The sequence below is a fragment of the Maniola jurtina genome, chromosome 2 (assembly GCF_905333055.1).
Source record: "Maniola jurtina chromosome 2, ilManJurt1.1, whole genome shotgun sequence".
NCBI lineage: Eukaryota > Metazoa > Arthropoda > Insecta > Lepidoptera > Nymphalidae > Maniola > Maniola jurtina.
This window is the reverse complement of record NC_060030.1, coordinates 45,123-64,309: the sequence shown is the minus strand read 5'-3', so window position 1 is coordinate 64,309 and position 19,187 is coordinate 45,123. Positions and strand designations below refer to the sequence as shown.

Here is a 19,187-nt window from a genome sequence, read left to right as displayed (position 1 = left end):
ATATTTTTTTTTAATCCTGTAGAAACTCTTTGCTTTTCCGGAATAAAAAGTAGCCTCTGTCCCCAAAATGCTAGATATCTCTGCACCTAGCGTCAAAAGAAAAGCTAGCAGACAGACATATTTTCGAGCTTATAATATTATTATATAGTATGGACTAGTAAAACTTAATTATTAAGTGAAATAAAATATTGAATTGATTTTGATTTATACCGTACACTCAATGTGTAGCGTGAATAATAACATCCTCTAAAAGCTGAGCACTTACAGCGTACAGCCACGTACAGCCGCTTACAGCCACGTACAGCCACATACAGCGAAGTAAAAGCCTCGTACATTATCTATTTATTATTGAGTAGTTTTCCGGCAGCGCGGCGAGGCGCGTAACTTCATCAACACGCGACCCCCGAACATATCCCAGCGAGTGTTGAGTAGCTGTGTGGTGTGTACCAATACCTCATATCATATAATGCTGTACGATACGACATTTAATTCAACAAAATCTACCAAAAATCGAATGAAACCGAACCAAACTAGTTTCATTCATTCGTATCGTAGCTCTTGCCTTCGGTTTCGCCTCCTGTAAATCACTGTTGCTGTGTGTTGCTTTGTAGGTTTATTGATTTGGCCTTCGTTATTTTTCATTGATCGACGTTATTTTTCAAAGGTGCAGCTAAAGACCAGGAGAGTGATATAGATTATTTAAAAAAAATAAAAATAAAACAGTTTTGATAAATCACACTTAATATTATAAAGGAGAAAGTTTGTATGTGTGTGTGTATGTTTGTTACTCCTTCAACTACTCCTTTAACTACTGGACGGATTGGGCTGTTTAGAATGGAGATAGATTATACCCTGGATTAGCACATAGACTACTTTTTATCCCGGAAAATCAAAGAGTTCCCACGGGAATTTCAAAAACCTACATCCACGCGAACGAAGTCGCGGGTTTAGCTAGTCAGTAATAGCGCGAATCATATTATGTAACATTACTCAGAAAAAAGGTAAAACAAACTAAACATTCATTTTATTTTCATTAATCGTAGACTTATTCAAAAATTCAGCAATGATTTGAACAAAATAATAAAATCTTCATAGACTATCAAATGCTACGGTTAATCTTATCATAAGTACACACTCTCCTACTTGTATTAACACGGTGTGGCGGCACGGCTTGGAGAGTTAGGAATATTGCATGTGGGTACAGAAATTCAAAACGTGTCGTATCGTGCGATCTAAAGCACCGCAGCCGCCAACACCTCATCCATTAGCAAACAAAGCGGTCGCCGGAAAAAACGACTCGAGCGCCGCGTTACAGCTTCCCGAGCGAGTGAATAGACAGCTTCCCGAGCGAGTGAATAGCGCCGCGTTGAACGACGCAAATACACTTACTGCTGAGATACAGCTTCGGATGCTGGAACTGAATACCCACAGCTTTAAGTTTCCGTCGTCAAATAAACGCTCTTACACTTCATCGGGTCTCTCTGCCCCAAGAAATCTGGTAATTAGAAGATATATGAAAGCAATAGCAAACAATTTCACTCTCTCCTGGTGCAGTGGTGAGCATTCACAATGTTAAGGATATTCCAGGGGTAATTTCGGAATTTACAATTTTTCAATTCTTTCTGGTCTGGCTTGGTGGGAGGCTACGGCCGTGGCTAGTTACCACCCTAGCGGAAATGCCATGCTGCGAAGCGATATAGAGCTTCGGTAAGATGCCATGTAGAAACTGACAAGGAGTTTAGTAAAACACCTTCCAAGTAAGCCCGCATCCATCGTATCATTAAATGATAAGTAAGTAAGTAAAAGATAAGTAAGTTGTAAGTTAGAGTACATAAGTGTCAATAGCGAGGCGCCAGGCGAGATTACAGGCAAGGGCTAACTTGTAACGGAATTAAAAATATAGGTCCCACGTTAGGGATCAAATACAGAAATCGTTAAATGAAGCTTTGAAAAGGCCTTGAGCCTGACTCCACAGGAACATGACCTGACACTTGACAGACTAACGACCGAGCCAGTTTTATTTTCTGTAGGTTGGCTTTTTGCTATAACAAGATAATGTTTAGATATTACCTTTCTATTGAACAACGATGAAACAACATTAAACATTCTTTCACAATGGTTTACAAGACATGATAGTATAATTAGCGGAGGTTGAAGCTAATAAAAATGGTTTAAATTTTTCACGATTACTCATTTTTCGGAAGTAAAGTATTTCCTTATTGACTGCGAGAAGCTAACGCCGCCCCGGGGCCGGGGGTGCCCCGGGGGTGCCCCGGGGGTGCCCCGGGGGTGCCCCGGGGGTGCCCCGGGGGTGCCCCGGGGTGATCCTTTTTGTTAAACTTTTACAAATTCGAAACGTTTGGAGCTCCTAATATAATAACATTATACAGAGCCCGAATTGTTAGCGCTCCTTAATGTGACTTTCAATGGCAGATCTAAATATTTGCCTTTACTCTTAAAGCGATAAAATAATTTATATATTGACTTGAGATTTTTTTTACTATAAATGATACTGTTGTGTCAGATAAAAAGTTACGGAGGTTAATGTCATAGAACAATATTAACCACCTATGGAACATATGGAACACCGGCATGTAAGGCGACTTACTTAACTTAAACTAAATTTCTATTACTTAAAAGTCTATTTCTATGCCTGAAACCTTTCACGGAACCAAACGTGTAAATAATTTCCTTTGACCAACCCAAACCCAATTCCTGAATTCAGCTCGGGAAATTTTTCTCACAAAAACGATAGACAAAACGCAACGTCAGAGTCGAAAAGGCGTCATGAGTATATTTTTCTTTTCAAAACTGATTAAAAAGCCCTGTAGACCTCGTCGAGTGAGCGAGTGGCGAGTGGCGAGCGGGGCGAGTGGCGAGTGGCGAGCGGGCGCCGGGAGCGACGACCTGCGAGCTGGAGTGACGTAACCCAGTGTCGTCGGATGCTGGATGTATCTGTTTTGCGCCGAGATGAATCTGTGCGCGAGTGAGCACAATGCGCCCGATGTCGGCCGAGACGCGCAGAGCAGCGTGCCACAGATAATACTTTTATTTGTATTATTTTTATTTGCTTTTTTTGGTGTGACAGCTTCTGAGAGACATAGCTCAACGGTGGAGGAGCGGACTGAAATCCGAACGGTCGCCGGTTCAAATCCGTTGCACTATTGTCGTACCTACTCCTAGCGCAAGCTTTACGCTTAGTAGGAGGGGAAAGGAGAATATTAGTCATAATGATAAACTTGGCTAATATTCTTTTTAAAAATCCTCTGCCAGACATCCTTAATATTTAACGATTTATCAAACTTTAAAGACCTCTGGCAGGGAGGGTATACGCAGACAAATTTTCAGCTTTTATATAAAGTAACTAAGGAGTGAGTGGCCTTTGCGGACATTTAGCATAACCTCGTGTTATTTTATATCAACCTGAATTTGCGAATCAACGCGTCGTGCAAACTTGTAACAGTTTAAAGTGAAGGAATGTCGCGTACGAAGCCTGCTCACCGCTCCACAACATTGCAGAGTGGGACGCGGCTGCCCACTTACTGGAGAGTGACTTTTGAATGCCTGAACAGATTTGGATGTATGGAGTATCGTTAGAATCCTTCAATCATTTCAAGTGACATTGGTTTAAATTTTTATGAACAAAACTCAACATTGTGGCTGTATGGCGCCATTTTCAAATGTAGAAATTTTTACTTTTTAACTCGTTTTTTTTAAACTACGAATTGCTTTTCTTTTAGTGTATACAAAAATATCAAGTCGGATCGGATAATTATTTACCAAAATATCCAAGAATAATCAACAATATTTACCTGTACAGACAAAGTGTACTTTCGGAAGCTGGTTTAAGGAGACGTAGGTATTTTGTCCGGCGGTGTGCAGTAGTCTGTGCGGCGCTACATCATCTCGCTGCAGGTTTCATTTTCTTTTCATCAAGGTATCTTCACGCTCGGCGGACCTCGTCTCCGCGACCCTCCCCCTCCCCCCCCCCTCCACTACCCTCCCCGCCCCGCCGCGCCCCTCCCGCGCCCGCCCGTCCCTCTCAATTTAAAACTGTTTTAATTTTTTCTCTGTCTCCATTTAAAGAAAGCTTTTGCCGAGTCATCGGGTGCTCGGACATTTGCATAGCGCGCGAAGAATGGCGCGTCCGCCGCGCGATAATGCTCGAGATATTGTTTCGAATATCTTTTATAAAAAGATATCCTGTTTTATCATATTTCCGTTATTTTTATATATTATGTCTTCATGCATTTATATATATATTTTAAATTTACTTTCTAATCTGTATCAACATCATAGACTAAAAAGTTTTATGGTCCTAGGGTATACAGAAAATTATTTGTTTGAAAGTAGACTCTAGAGTTCGACTTTAGAATTGTGTTAATTCACACTGGTTATAATCCGTGTTTTTTTTTTTTTTATTAACTATCAAATATTAAATGTTTACAAATTACATTTAACACAACAAAAAAACCACTAAGGTTTACTGTTGTTGCGTATCATTCCGTCTCAATCGCTTTAGGGTATAGTGCTTCCATAAATAATATTTACATTATTTATAGAAGCACTAGGGAACGTTACAAGATAATAATTTGTTAAGTTTAATTTTTAAAAATGGGAATTGTTAAGATTTGTTGTTAAAGTATGTTTTTAACTTGTGTTTAAAGTTGAATTCGGTAAGTCCTGACCTAAAAGTATTATCTAAACTATTTATTAGGCGAGGGATCATGTACGCGCTGGTGCGCTCACCATATTTATTTTTTGCAAAGATGGTAACTAGTTTTTTTTGAGTTACTTTGCGTGTCTGTATTTTGTTAATAACTTCCTTTTGTATGGATAAATTAAAAAAATGTTCTTTCAGAAGCGTAAATTGAACTTTGTCATAAATATTATTCACTTTACAATACTTAAATATAAGATTTTCATTATTTTTTGCAAGTAGTTTAATATTTAGAGGAACAATGGTTTATATGAGATAATGGATATAAGAGGTCAATATGCTTAGTGACCATCTGCCCATGGTCTAGTTAATATGCAGCCATAGTTATGACTATCGTGGTCTAATACAGTTTATATGAATAACATTGGAACTTCTAGTAGTCGTAAAAACCAAACTTAATTAGATGTGTTTTCAAAAAAATTTTCTACACTTTGTTTTTGTCTACAATTTTTTAATAATTTAAGGAAAAATAGATCCAACATTAGTACAAGAGGTAGATAGTAGTTCACACGACATGCAGACAGCTGCACTGTACACGGCGGGCGGCGAGCTTTGTGACGTCACCACAACGCTTACGCAAAGTTTAGTTTGAACTGTTGTGTTGCACTCACGCCGGAGTCGTTCCGACGATAACCGCTCCTTTGTTACATTCTCTGGCTTATGTTTATTTTTCTGTCCTTTGTCTCTACTCAGTTAGATTTAAAAATCCCCTAGGGATTCTAATTTCTTAAACTTCAAAGCATTTGGGAAGTATCAATAACCAAAAATGGTCACTTATAGCGAGACTGAAGTGTTCAGGTCGTATAATTGAATCGTTCCCACAGGGACGGTGATTGTTGGACTGCTCACAATCTTTGTTACACTTCAAGTTGAGTTCAAAAGTATACCAGGGATAAAGCTTGATAAAATGACGCCCAAGACGATCTTAGCGATACTTTACAAAGTATAAATATATATAGATATTACATAGCTTTTGCCTGTTATTTTGCCGACGTGGAATCTGATCGAGCTGTATTTCGGGTTCTAGTTGATTCATATCTAAAAAATGTTCTTTCCAATTGTTTATGTCCGCTCATTCGCGTGCACACACAAACTTTGTTTCTACTTTAACAATAATGTCTTCTCTAAGACAGAAAGAGAATACAACTTATTGGGTGCTGGCAAAGGACGTGAAACAATATCATTTTGATATCAGCTCACTAAATGGAATATTAAATGACTTCTCTCAATTTATCTAGGAGTACACAGTTTGCTCGAAGTGGGCTGTATTCAATGTACATTATTCTCCCTCTCCCTCGCCCTCGCCCTCGCCGCGCTCCTTGTCCCGAATAAAGGCGACCAATCCACACTGAGCTATGCTGCGCTGTGCTGTGCTATGCTTTATCGCTCCTCTAAGATTACAATGGAGGAACTTTAGCCCTCTGTCAACATAGCAAGAGTCACGCTATACATACTGACTCACTTGTCTTCGCATTGCCCATCTCACCCAGTCTTCCGTCTATCTCGCTTACACTTGTACGCATACATGTCGCGCTGTCGCAGTCGCACACCACACCGCGCAGCTCAATGTTGTTTCTATAAAAAAAAACATAGCGCATAGCTCAATGTTGATTGGTCCCCTTACTCACGGTGCCATAAACTGCCTCCGTCGGTAATTGCTGGCGGCCAAGATTAGGTCTAACGACACTGTCGTTCGACATCCGATACCGATTCTTCGGACGTTTCATTGAAAGTAAACAATGAAACCCCGCGCGATACTTCAAACCCCCACTGAAGCAGCGATATTTTAGACCTTCTCTATTATTTTTTAAGACTCATGTCTCCATTTGGTGTGTACAGTAACTGTCTCGTTCATGTAGTCTACTGCAGTCTCTGTAGTTGTATAAACGAAGTTCCGAGTTCGATTACCGCCAAACTTTGGGTATCAATAGATGTCCAATTAGCTTTTGCACCAACAACGTGTCTAATTCGTTCCGTGTCGGTAGGAGAAGGACTGACTGCACTACCACTATCTCTGACATTAGATCTTACTAATAATACTATAATTGTGAAAGTTAGTTACTCCTTTACACGACAATGACTGAAATTTGGAATACAGTAATCCTGAATTAACACATTTAAGCTTCTTTTTAACCTGAGAATAGATTATAGAAAATCTAATCCATGAAATGAATTGAAGTCAAGAGTATCATCTAGTATAAATAATAAAAACAAATAAACTAGCGTTATGAGATTAAAGGCAAAGGAAAGCTCTTCAGGGCGGACTATTAATATTGAAAAATGCATGAGACGAAACTTTTAAAACATATTTAAATTTGAATTACAAAAGCGTCCTTCAACTTCTACACCCAGACTCAAACGAGACCGCCGAAAATCCTGTGAAGGCCTACTTGAAAAAAGATTTTTTCAAATTTTGACTCTTAACTAACAGAAACTCTCCATCATTCGCGCCATACACTAAAATTACTGAAGTTTAAAGATATCTAAGTATGTAAATTTTTCGAAACGGCGTAACTTTGAAATCTAATATTTTAACGGAAATATGGGAAACTACAGAAAAATTAGAAAGAAAAACTACAAATTTCATTGAATTTGATCGGTCGGTATTCAAATGAGAGCAAAACCAATCGTCTTTGCTTCATGCAACGGATATATAATTTATTAATTTTATAACAGCCGCAAATATTCTGCAACAATAACAATTTTAATCTTGGAACAACTCGTAGGTTAAAAAACACAAATTATTAATATATATCAAGTTGATAGATACACTATGTTTGATAAATAGCCACTTTTGAAACTACAAATCTGCCATCGGCAGTAGTGTTTCTAGCACTACATTAAAATACGGGTTGTATAGGATCTACAACAAGCCCTCCCGACTCAAAGAACTAAAAACGGTGCTAAGGGCATGCGACCTTTCGGAATCGAAGCCGTACTCCGTAGCATCCCTCGAGCGGGGCAAAGCTCACGCGGCCGGTCGGCTCAGTTCGCGGGCGGGCGCAGGCACGGGCGGACGTGGCGCGGCCTTCCGACACAAAGTTGCGAAGGCTTTCGCGCTGTTTGCGAACCGAGCGTGATTCCACGTGATAGTGATTACGATATTGGTGTGACTGAAGTTGTGTTTATGTCGACAGAATGTTTGACTACTTTATATAGGTAAGCTCAGTCATTTTGTAAAGCAAATTATTATTTTTTGTAAAAGTTTTACTTCTAAGTTTTGAAACAATGAAATTTGTAGTTTAACGACTAATGTAACTAGGACGACTAACGACTAGGATAGTTTTATCAAGAATGGTGAGACAGTCTTGGTTAAACATAAAAGTAAATTCAGTCAAAATAATAAAAATAAAATAAAAAATAAACGGTTAACTAAGCGTGACTTTTAATGTTGTCTAAAACCGTAAGATATATTATTTATATGTATTCAAAATGTTTAAAAAATGTTTGTAGATTATTACTATTATTTTTTTAAACTATCATTTCAACTTTTAACTAATTCAGTAATTGAAGTATGAAATTTTATAACACCAGATTTCTAATACTCTAGAAAATCACTAAAGTGTAGGCCCCAACACTATGTTTGAAAAGAATAGTCACAAAACGTACTGAAATTTAATATTGCCAAATATTACTTACTTAGTTTTTACAGAGTATGAAACCGGGAAAACTAAGTCAAGATTAAAATAAAATCGTCAATTCTATTTTTTAAATAAATCTTTATGGCATAAAGTTATTTAGTGACACAAAAGCTTTTGTCAGCAAAGTCGGCGCGACTATTAATTACAGCGGACATTTCATCATTTCATGAATTATTGGATCCATTTCATCGGCGGCGGGCAATGAGCGGAGCGGAGCGGAGCGGTGGGGGGGGGGGGGGGAGGCTTATTGGAAACCGATTCCATTCCACAATTGACTTACATTTCAAAAACTGCGAAATTACAGTACCAAAAAACTACGAATATAAAATAGTTATCGTTTCTTGTTTAATTTCTTGTGCAAATCATGCAAAATTATTGAAACGAGATTTGAATATAGTGTATGATTATGATAATTATTATGAGTTCTTGCAAATTAATGATTATTTCATTTTAAATTTTATTTTAAAATTGAATTTTTAAAACATTTACTAAAGTTATTTATCGTTGGCGCTTCCACAATCAACAGACATATTTTTTTTTACTGAAACAAAAACGTTAATGATTACCCGATTTCTTTATCATAATAAAAAATATTGGATTGAGATTGAGAATTTTCTCCTGAAAATGTTGAAGTTGGTTAAAATTAAACAAATTGGAATTCATTTAGTTCGAACTTAAACCTGAAATTTAATGGCAGCTGAGACTAAGTGTATATTCTGTTAAATAATAATAATATAGTGTATCGTAATAATATCTAAAAGTTTCGTAATTCGATCGTATTTCTTACCGCCGCTACGAACGCCCGTAGCGCCGCTACGAACGTCCGTAGTGCCGCTACACACACCCGTAACTCGGCTACGACGCTACGACAAAGCTACGACGCTAACTCAATAAACAAGTTATTGCATTTCTTACCAAAGGTTCTGCTGTATCTAATGTACGAATATAATTGAATATAATACATTGAAATAAACTCCTCGATGAGCGCTCCATGTTATGAAAGTTCCTCCAGCTGGTCCAATTTGAGAATCTCGTAATTCTGAATTGGACTGATCTGACTGATAGATAGATAGATAGATAGAAATACTTTATTGCACACAAAAACACATGTAAAGGATAACAACACAGTAAGAAGAAAACAGAAAAAAAAAACAAAATGATAGGATGCGTCTAACACAGATAGTTTGTTATTTTAGGAAAGATAATGCAGAAAATTAGAAGGGACTTAAAATTAAAGATAGTTACGATACACCATATACAGAGAAGAAGGTCACAACAAACTACGTCAGGTATTCTTATAGTATCACCGTTTTTTCTGTATACAAGTAACTGTGTCATTAAGGGATAGTCAGAAATTACTTTAACAAAGTTTCTTCACGAAATTAGATGTAGAGGGTAACTAGAGAGGAAGGCAAATTAGTTTACAAAGTATCGCAGCATCAGTTGCGGCGGCGAGATGAGATGAGATGGAAGTGGGAGCAGAGAGCAAGTTGCCGCCGGGAACTTCACACAAAGCAGCTGCGCGCCTTCAGCGCCGCCACTCAATTATAATATTCCCAACAACTAGCGCTCACTCACTTTCACTCAAACCTCATTAAAATAGTAACTATCTTGAGTAGGAGTTACTTTACTTGAAGCCGGTCTATTGTTCCTTTCATTATTCCTTCATAATAATGCTTCCTTAAATATTATTAATTATATAATATTATAATAATTAGTATAACTTTAATATTTAACAATTCATTTGCCATTAGAAAATTAATTTATCCTTAAGTAACATAGGCACATAGTAACATAATATTATGTAAATATATCAAATTACACTTGAGCGAAACCGAGCGAACCAGTTAGTGCAATATACAGGCAAATATTGCATTTCGTAGAGAATATAAAAAGAAGATTTTGTAAAATTACAGTAAAGTAAAAATGAATTTAAAATAAAATAACAAAGTAGGTATCTAACGTGGATATAAAGAAGTTTAATTGACTGGACACTACTTAACGGTGTTAAACCGAGCGTCTATCAGTTTAACTATCAAGTTAAGTTGTCGTATTGCGGGGCTTCTCGCTCGCTGCAGCCAGCGCCGCGCACTGGGGGACAGGGTTACACGTCTACACTACTTGAACGACTCCTACTTTCACGGCGAATACAGTTTATCAGTCTTCAATTAAACTAACTTTTAATCGAAAAGAAACCCGACCTAATCCCCTAATCTTACCTTAAAAAGAGCCTGTGTTAATCTTGAACATGATTTACGATTTAAAATCATTATTCGATAAAATATATCTGTCTGCTAGCTTTTTACAGCCCATCTGTTTAACCAATTTTGATGAAGTTCGGTACAGAAATAGCTTGCATCCTAAAGACAGAAATATAGGCTTCTCTTTATCCTGAAAAATCAAAGAGTTTCCATGTACAAAGTATTCTGGATTCACAAAGAATACGTCGTGGGCGTCATCTACTCGTAGTATTATAAAGCTTTAAATTATATTTTCATCTTAGACCACATCATCACTTTCCATCAGGTGTGATTGTGGTCAAGCGCTTGCCTTAATATATAAAGAAAAAAAATTACTTATTTATTTTATATACTTACATTTTTAACGGGCAGAAGGAGTATACGATTGGTATATATGTATAAGAGTGTCATTGAAGCACGAGATGTATCGAGCTCTCATAGCGCGTTGCCGAGTGTTGGGACACTAACAGTTCGTAGTGAGTGCGAGGCTGTGCCGCAGCTGCGCGAGGATGTATACTTTTAAGCCAATTTTTTTTTCAAACAACTTCGATGCACTTTTTACGAAGCTGAAACTTACTCAGTACGTGACTGGCTCTTAGCCTCGGCTTCTCTCGCGTGAACCTTTGGTCAATACTTTGTGCCTATCTTCTAGTGTGTTCATTTTTATCAAAGTTTGACGGTGATCTTTTAAATAAATATTAACATTTGTCTGTCAGTCTGTCTCTCCACTCTAGTAACGTAGAGGTAGCCCTCTACGTTCTCGCATCATTTATACGAGTTTGTACAACTGTTGTTGGGTCTTGCGAGAAAGTTTTGTCGTACCTACATTACAATGTATGCCAGGCCTAAGTTATTATTAAGTTACAAAATATGCTCTAAAATCTACGAAAAAATCAGTCCAGGTTCAAATGCATTCTGATCTAAAATGAAGCGCGTAGCTCAGCTGGACATTTAACGTATTTTCATAATGTAACAGTCGCTTAAAACAAGTGAGTAAACTGTTAGCTATACTGCTGGAACAAGATGGGCTCCTGCAATCAATTAAATACTAATAAATGCTTGCGATCCCATTCTGTGAGAGTTCGGGACTGGAGTAAGCTAATGAAATATACAAAACTCGGCGAAATCGAGGCAATAGCACCGGCTGAGAGCGCTGCACCGCACCGCACCGCTCCGCTCCGCACCGCACCGCACCGCCGGGACCAGGCGGCGGGCAGAAATGACTACCTCGCCGCTGAATCGCTCTCTACTCCGAATTGAGCAATTGAAATGAAATTACCCGCATTGTTGTGCTGTGACCTCTTTTCCTCTTATATTGCTTTTTGCCGTCATTTGCTTTGTCTCTATCGGATTCAATACGAGACAAGAGACAAAGGAAACCAACAGTACCACGGCGATGACGTCACTCTCATGAATGCCATAATTACATTCATTGCGAAGCATTCGCAACAACCACATACATATTTTATTGTAAAGTTTTTCTGCTTATATTTTATTGTATGCGCATCACTGACACGACCAAAGCATTAACAGGGCTCTCTCCGTAACTCGTTTCATACAATCGTAGTTCCAATTTTATTTGAATACTAGCGACCCGCCCCGGCTTCGGACGGGTGGACACTACCACGAAAAATCCTATCTATTTTCTGGGATAAAATATAGCCTATACGGATTCGGAAGAATCCCTCTAAGTAATAGTAAAAGAAATTTTGAAATCGGTCCAGTAGTTTTTGAGCCTATTCAATACAAACATACAAAAATACAAAAATACAAAGGTTTCCTCTTTATAATATTAGTACAGATTAAGCAACCAAAATCCATGAAATTATGCAGACATATTCTAGAAACTAATATCTGTGTCTGTGTTGTTTTAGATTTTTCTAAAAATATGTAGTTTTAAAATTACAGGGGCTCAAAGATTTGTAGGCCGCGTAACTTTAACAGAAATCTAGAAAACCACAGACATAGATATTAGTTTTTAGAATATGTCTTCAAAATTTCATGGACTTTGGTTGCTTAATATTCAAATGAAATTGGAACTACGATTGTATGAAACGAGTGACGGAGAGAGCCCTCTTAAAATCAAAATTTATTTACTTCGTAAAACAACTAGTTGTGCTACGTCTATGATTCTATAACTGGTTCGGGATGTAGATTCTACTGAGAAGAACCGCCAAAAAACTCAGCAATCTCTTTCCAAATCATAAAAAGTTACATTGTGTAACAATACACTGCGCCATTTGTGGGCAACTGAAAGTTCAGCCGGTCGGTTTCGCGTACGAGTAACTTTGTCAGCAAGGATAAGTCTATGATCAGTTTTAAAGCTTAGATATAACTAGATCAATCAACTGTCGGTATAATGCTTGACACTAATTTCAAGCGACCGAAGCCGAGAGCAAAAGCTCGAGTGACGCCTGATTGACATTACATCACACAGCGCGCTGCGCGCTCGTTCGCGTCGCATGGGTTACAGCTGATATTAGGTAACAGACTGTTGGCTCAAAAATTTTGATTTGTTTTCTCAGACTTTCCTCTGTGTACCTACACTAATCGAGTTAGTGTTGAAGTTATGCACATACTGACAGAAACATAATATATGAAGTTAGGAGGCGCGAGGCAGTTTAGTTATAGTAGGTCCACAGTTAGCGAACTGACAGCGGGCTACAAGTGTTACTGAAAGAGAGTGTACTTTGTCCTGCAGGAGCAGCTGCGGGAATGTGACGTCACGCCACGATGCTCGCTCTGTTTCTGATGTCACTGACCCTCACACTTACAAGTAAGTTACGTTCTAGTACCTCTATAATTTCCAACACTTTGTATTATTATTCCAACCCACACAATTTAGTTCAGGGTATACGATATGAGGTGAATGCGCCTAACGATCAACGACGCAACGAAGTTCACACAGCTGGGGACGACCGCGACGCGCGTCGCAGGCCGGCGACCCGGCAGGGACCCTGTCACTAAGTCTTTGCAGTCCGTCTGTCCGTCTGTCGGCGAGCTATGTCAGTACAGTGTAAGGAGAGAAACGGTACCCCAATGCTTTTGATCTCGTGGTAAGTGACGACCACGACCATTTTTCCATATACTCCCTCACCGCGCGGTTACTCTGTCTAGATGGCTTCGTGGAAGCTCTGCAGCTCTGGCCGCTAGTGACGTGCTATCGTCACTTTGTGCTGATAGATAGAGATTTGTCACTAAATGTGTGCATGTTTCAATTACCGCTTATAACAAACAACAAACATTAAAAACTTCTAAATGTCAGCCATGAAATTAAAAAATATTTTTGTATATGCGATCGTAGCAAACCTTTCGTATGCCAGTCCGGCTCGCACTTGACCGATTTTTTTAGTTCAAACACTTTCCAACTCCACTTTTGCTGTAAGACTTTTAAGTGGCTTAAAGTTAGTCGTTGTTTGCGAAAAGAATGTTCGCAACTGTATAATGGGGTGCCGCCGCGCCGCGCCGCACCGCACCGAGGCAGGTGAGTTACGCCCGGTTAGAGACTGCGTTTAAAGGTTTGTTAAAAATATAAAGAGAAATTTTTCTTTACCGTCCCCGGGCGGGTAAAAAGTTTACTCTTTAGAATAAGACGTTTATGAAGTTTACAATAGGGGCCCGCGGCGCTGGAGCTTACGGCTGCAATTTACTTTTGATAATGTACTATTTCCTACTAGATGATGATCTATTTACAAAGCTTAAGTTCTAAGTATTTAGTTCAGCTAAACATTACCTACAGAAACATTTTATTACAAGTGTTTACTTTCAATGTAAGTACAAACTGCGGGAGTCTTTATCTGCTAGAGGAGCCAATAAATAACCGAGCGAGCTTTCCTTTGTGATACAGTCTACTCTCTCTGTGAAGCGGTGTCGTTAGGACGTCGTCCTCGTAGCAGTCGGAGGTCGAGAGTTTGAGTAATGTCCATTTTAAGCAACTAAATATCGTTAAGGGTGAATGAAAACATCGAAAGCGCACGCCTGAGAGTTCTCCATAATGTTCTCGAAGGTCTGCAAAGCAAAGGTCAGACTTGTGCTCAGTAGTGGGCGGTGGACGGACGGGGACTGTAACGACATTTTCGTCAGTATTGTATAGCTCCATTGGTTGTACAGATGTGTGTTCGGACGGACCGGCTCGCCTCGCGCCGTCGTTCGCCGTGGAGCCGCCGCCTCTGGTGCGCTACGCCGCGTCGGCCGGCGCGCGCGTGCCGTGCCTCGCGCGAGGCGACCCGCTGCCGCGCGTCTCCTGGCTCAACGAGGATGGGAGCACGCTCACTGATATACCGGGCATCAGGTACACTCACCTTCCGCCTTCAGCGAACGGAGCAGGCCGACCTCACTTCATACAATGTATTGACACAAAGTCTTTCTGAGTTTACTAAGATACAATACAAAATTTGAAACGAGCACCGTATAGAGTACTCGCACACGACAGGTCTTGTCGCTGATCAGTCCGCTGTGACTCGCGACAAATGGGCGCTTCTTTTCCTAGAAATGTTCAGTAATGTTTAACTGGTAAAGTACTCGCCTGCGAGTTTAAACAAGTTTCCAACAAACGAGTCGACGCCGCGAACAAACGACACTTGTAAAACTTTTATGACGACATCCCAGAAAGAAACATAATGAATGGCAACTCCAAACGTTCCATCTTCGAGAACGAGACAGCTTCAGATATGACGAATTAGAATAATTTCTCAGCTTCTGGGAACAAATAGAAAATGTTAAATTTTTTAGCGTTCCGAAGAAAAAAAAATATTTTCTCTATCTCTTATAGGACATATTTTATAGAAATAACATCTTGAAATCTGATTTAAGTCTAAAATTTATCGTGCGAAATGTTAGGTAGAAGTGTGTGGTGGAATAAAACAAAACACGACGTTTGAGAGACACTCCGTTTATTTAGTTTCTTGTGTCCACACTTGAGTCACAGAGTTTTTGGATTACGCCACTCGCGGAACCCTAGTGAAGGGTTTATTCGGCCCAGAGTCTCCGCCTTCAGTCCTTCTCTGAGATCTAACGGGCATGCATTAACCAGGTCATCCTGGAGCAGATGACATTGAAGAATGGAATAACTGACCATTTAGTTGAAATGTAGCGTTTTTATAGGTCCCATACTGCCGATTGACAATTTATTATTGATGCCAATTTCGGTAGTAGCCATTCGGAATTATGTGGCCTGAGCTAGGGATGTAACAGAACGAAAATATACAACCATTAGATACAACCAGTACCTACGCAAAATGGTGACATCACAAAAAAAATGAAAAAGTTTAATTTCCTGTTCGTTAGTAGTGAATAGTGATGGAATATGGAACCCCTCGCGTGCGAGTCAGACTCGCACTTGGCCGGTTATTTTAAGACATGAATGGATAGGTATTGTAGAGAAATGCGCGTAATTTGTCGCGTCGTAACGAGCTATAATATTCGCGCGGACAGGGCGCCGCCATCTGGCGGACGGTACTCATTTTATAACGAGGCTCATATTTTATTACTGAAGAGAAAGATGAACGGCATTAGTTATATTGAAGAATAACATTAATCGGACGGTATTTACGTGCAATTTTTTAATTACCTAAGACACTCTTTGTTGTAGCACTATAATAAAGGAGCGTCGAATGGTTACAGTCGCGTGCATTTTAAGTAAAATTACAATAAAATCTTCTTTGAAAGTATTTATTCAGGTTTCAATGGAATTCCTTTTTTTGATTAATGTTTACGTTTAGATGGATCTAATTAAGTATGGAAATAGAGAAAAAATGTTCTGCAAAGTCGTCACTTCTAGCAATAGGTAAAATAAAAACAGTTTATCTATCACTATTGCTATAAATGACGAATATTCAAACGATTTTGGGACGAGTTGCTCCCTCCTTTCCTTGCTTCACTGCAGCACTTCAGCAGTTTCAGGGCTGGAAGAACGCTTACTGAATCTTTATCGCGTCTCGATGGTCAGGCCCAAGTTATATTGCATTGCGAACCAATATTAAGTAGTCAAAAATTACTAACTAATATTAAGTAGTCAAAAATTACTAACTAATATTAAGTAGTACTGTCTTTGCCGGCACAGTGGCATACGCTGTCTTTGACTCCACTGAACCACAGCAAATAAAAGTGAGGAAACTTTCGGTTTGATTCTGAAACGACGATAATATGTCAAATATTAGGCTACGGGGACGTAACATCGAAGAAAAATAGGGCCACCTGCGTCAAATGTAAGTTAACATTTGACGCCTGCCAGTGACGTCGGAGCCTGGAAGTGTTCCTGAGACTAAATCCATGTGACGGCCGCAGGAGAGTGTACAGCAACGGCACGCTGGAGCTGTTCCCCGCGGGCGCGCGCGCCGGCCCCGCGCCCGGCACGCTGCGCTGCCGCGCCGCCAACCCGCACGGCGCGCTCGTGTCGCGCGACGTCGTGCTGCAGCCAGGTTTGTTCAGTTTCATCATTTACGATCAACTCTTCAAATAAACGTTACTTTGAAATTACTTATTGTGATTTTGCTTGGAAGCTCAGCCAAAACAACATAGTTACCGCTGCCGGTAAATATTCCAAGACAAGGGCAGTGGCTCGTCTTATTTCACGGTTGCCAGTTTGTAGAGTTGTTCAGACGCCCCGCACACTCGGCGATGAGCCGCCGGCTGAACAAACAACACGTCCTTTAATTTAAATTTTTAGACCGAAAACTTCTTCTTTAATACTGTTCCGCGATTATTTGCTTTCCTTTTAATTCGTTTCTGTCTGAGGGCCTGGTAGCGTGCCTCTGTGCGGCAGCGGTGTGCCGCGGGCTCGATCCTGACGATAGGAAGAGATGCCTCCGAGCGGATGTCTCGCTCGGGGCCCAGCGGGTTAGACCAGTGAATCATGAAACATGCTTGTATTTATTATACTCTTCTGGAATTAAAATTTCGCTAGCGTGACTCAGGCTTCATAGTGAGCGATTGAAGATACTTGTGATGCCATCTAGTGAGATTGTCGTGAGTCACTTCGCATCTTAAGCTCGTATCGTGTCAACGTATAGTGACCGCCACACTTACGTGATGGAAAACTTGTGATAGTTGAAATGTTGTCCACCAGTGGCGGACACGCAGTGGGAGGTGTCGCTGTCGGACGCGGCGGCGGCGGCGGGCGGCGTGGCGGCGCTGTGGTGCCGCGCCGCGCCCGCCGCGCTCGCCGCGCCCACGCTCTTCTACCGCGGCGACCGAGTGCTGCACGTCGACGCGCCGAGCCCCGGTAATAGCTAACCTTGCTCGCTCGTCCACCAGTGGCGGACACGCAGTGGGAGGTGTCGCTGTCGGACGCGGCGGCGGCGGCGGGCGGCGTGGCGGCGCTGTGGTGCCGCGCCGCGCCCGCCGCGCTCGCCGCGCCCACGCTCTTCTACCGCGGTGCTTAGCTTGTAACTGCATGTTTGACCATACAGATTTATCCTGTTGGCGGATTATAGCAAAATAATTTTTAACTGTTTCTTGCTAAACATGAACTTCCGCAAAGTAACGCCTGATTCTATCCAATATTTAAAATCGGTGAGCTTGACCGTACAGGCTAGGCTTTACATCAAATTAACTAAATTACATCGTGTCGCGGTTCAAAACATTTGGTTCAATCAACAATGCAAACATCTAAACGTCATTCCAAATTGACTAAATAACAGTATATAATACCGCGCATTTGATTAGAACGTCACTTGACAATACAGCATTGTAAAGTCAAAATCTCCTGAGGATGCTCCGGTGTCGGGGCGAAACGTGCGTCGAGAGTAGTGGAAAAGTCTTGTGTGGTGTTGCATGTGAATGGTGGTGGCAGTGCTTGCTTGGGAACTTGGCTTTATTGCTTGGTTGGGAAGGTAAGCGGTGCTTAGCTTGTAACTGCATGTTTGACCATACAGATTTATCCTGTTGGCGGATTATAGCAAAATAATTTTTAACTGTTTCTTGCTAAACATGAACTTCCGCAAAGTAACGCCTGATTCTATCCAATATTTAAAATCGGTGAGCTTGACCGTACAGGCTAGGCTTTATACATCAAATTAACTAAATTACATCGTGTCGCGGTTCAAAACATTTGGTTCAATCAACAATGCAAACATCTAAACGTCATTCCAAATTGACTAAATAACAGTATATAATACCGCGCATTTGATTAGAACGTCACTTGACAATACAGCATTGTAAAGTCAAAATCTCCTGAGGATGCTCCGGTGTCGGGGCGAAACGTGCGTCGAGAGTAGTGGAAAAGTCTTGTGTGGTGTTGCATGTGAATGGTGGTGGCAGTGCTTGCTTGGGAACTTGGCTTTATTGCTTGGTTGGGAAGGTAAGCGGTGCTTAGCTTGTAACTGCATGTTTGACCATACAGATTTATCCTGTTGGCGGATTATAGCAAAATAATTTTTAACTGTTTCTTGCTAAACATGAACTTCCGCAAAGTAACGCCTGATTCTATCCAATATTTAAAATCGGTGAGCTTGACCGTACAGGCTAGGCTTTATACATCAAATTAACTAAATTACATCGTGTCGCGGTTCAAAACATTTGGTTCAATCAACAATGCAAACATCTAAACGTCATTCCAAATTGACTAAATAACAGTATATAATACCG

The 19,187-nt window shown here is 40.2% G+C and overlaps 1 protein-coding gene across 1 annotated transcript in view; it reads left to right on the top strand.

The window, feature by feature from the left end:
* The first annotated feature begins 7,727 nt into the window (after positions 1-7,727).
* LOC123872146 (Down syndrome cell adhesion molecule-like protein Dscam2) overlaps positions 7,728-19,187 on the top strand; it is a 38,926-nt gene continuing 27,466 nt past the window's right edge. Inside the window, exons 1-5 of the mRNA XM_045916309.1 lie at positions 7,728-7,879; positions 13,303-13,377; positions 14,712-14,892; positions 16,887-17,020; positions 17,668-17,823. Coding sequence (XP_045772265.1) covers positions 13,335-13,377; positions 14,712-14,892; positions 16,887-17,020; positions 17,668-17,823 — 514 coding nt within the window. The 5' untranslated portion in view covers positions 7,728-7,879; positions 13,303-13,334. The remainder of the gene's footprint in view (positions 7,880-13,302; positions 13,378-14,711; positions 14,893-16,886; positions 17,021-17,667; positions 17,824-19,187) is intronic.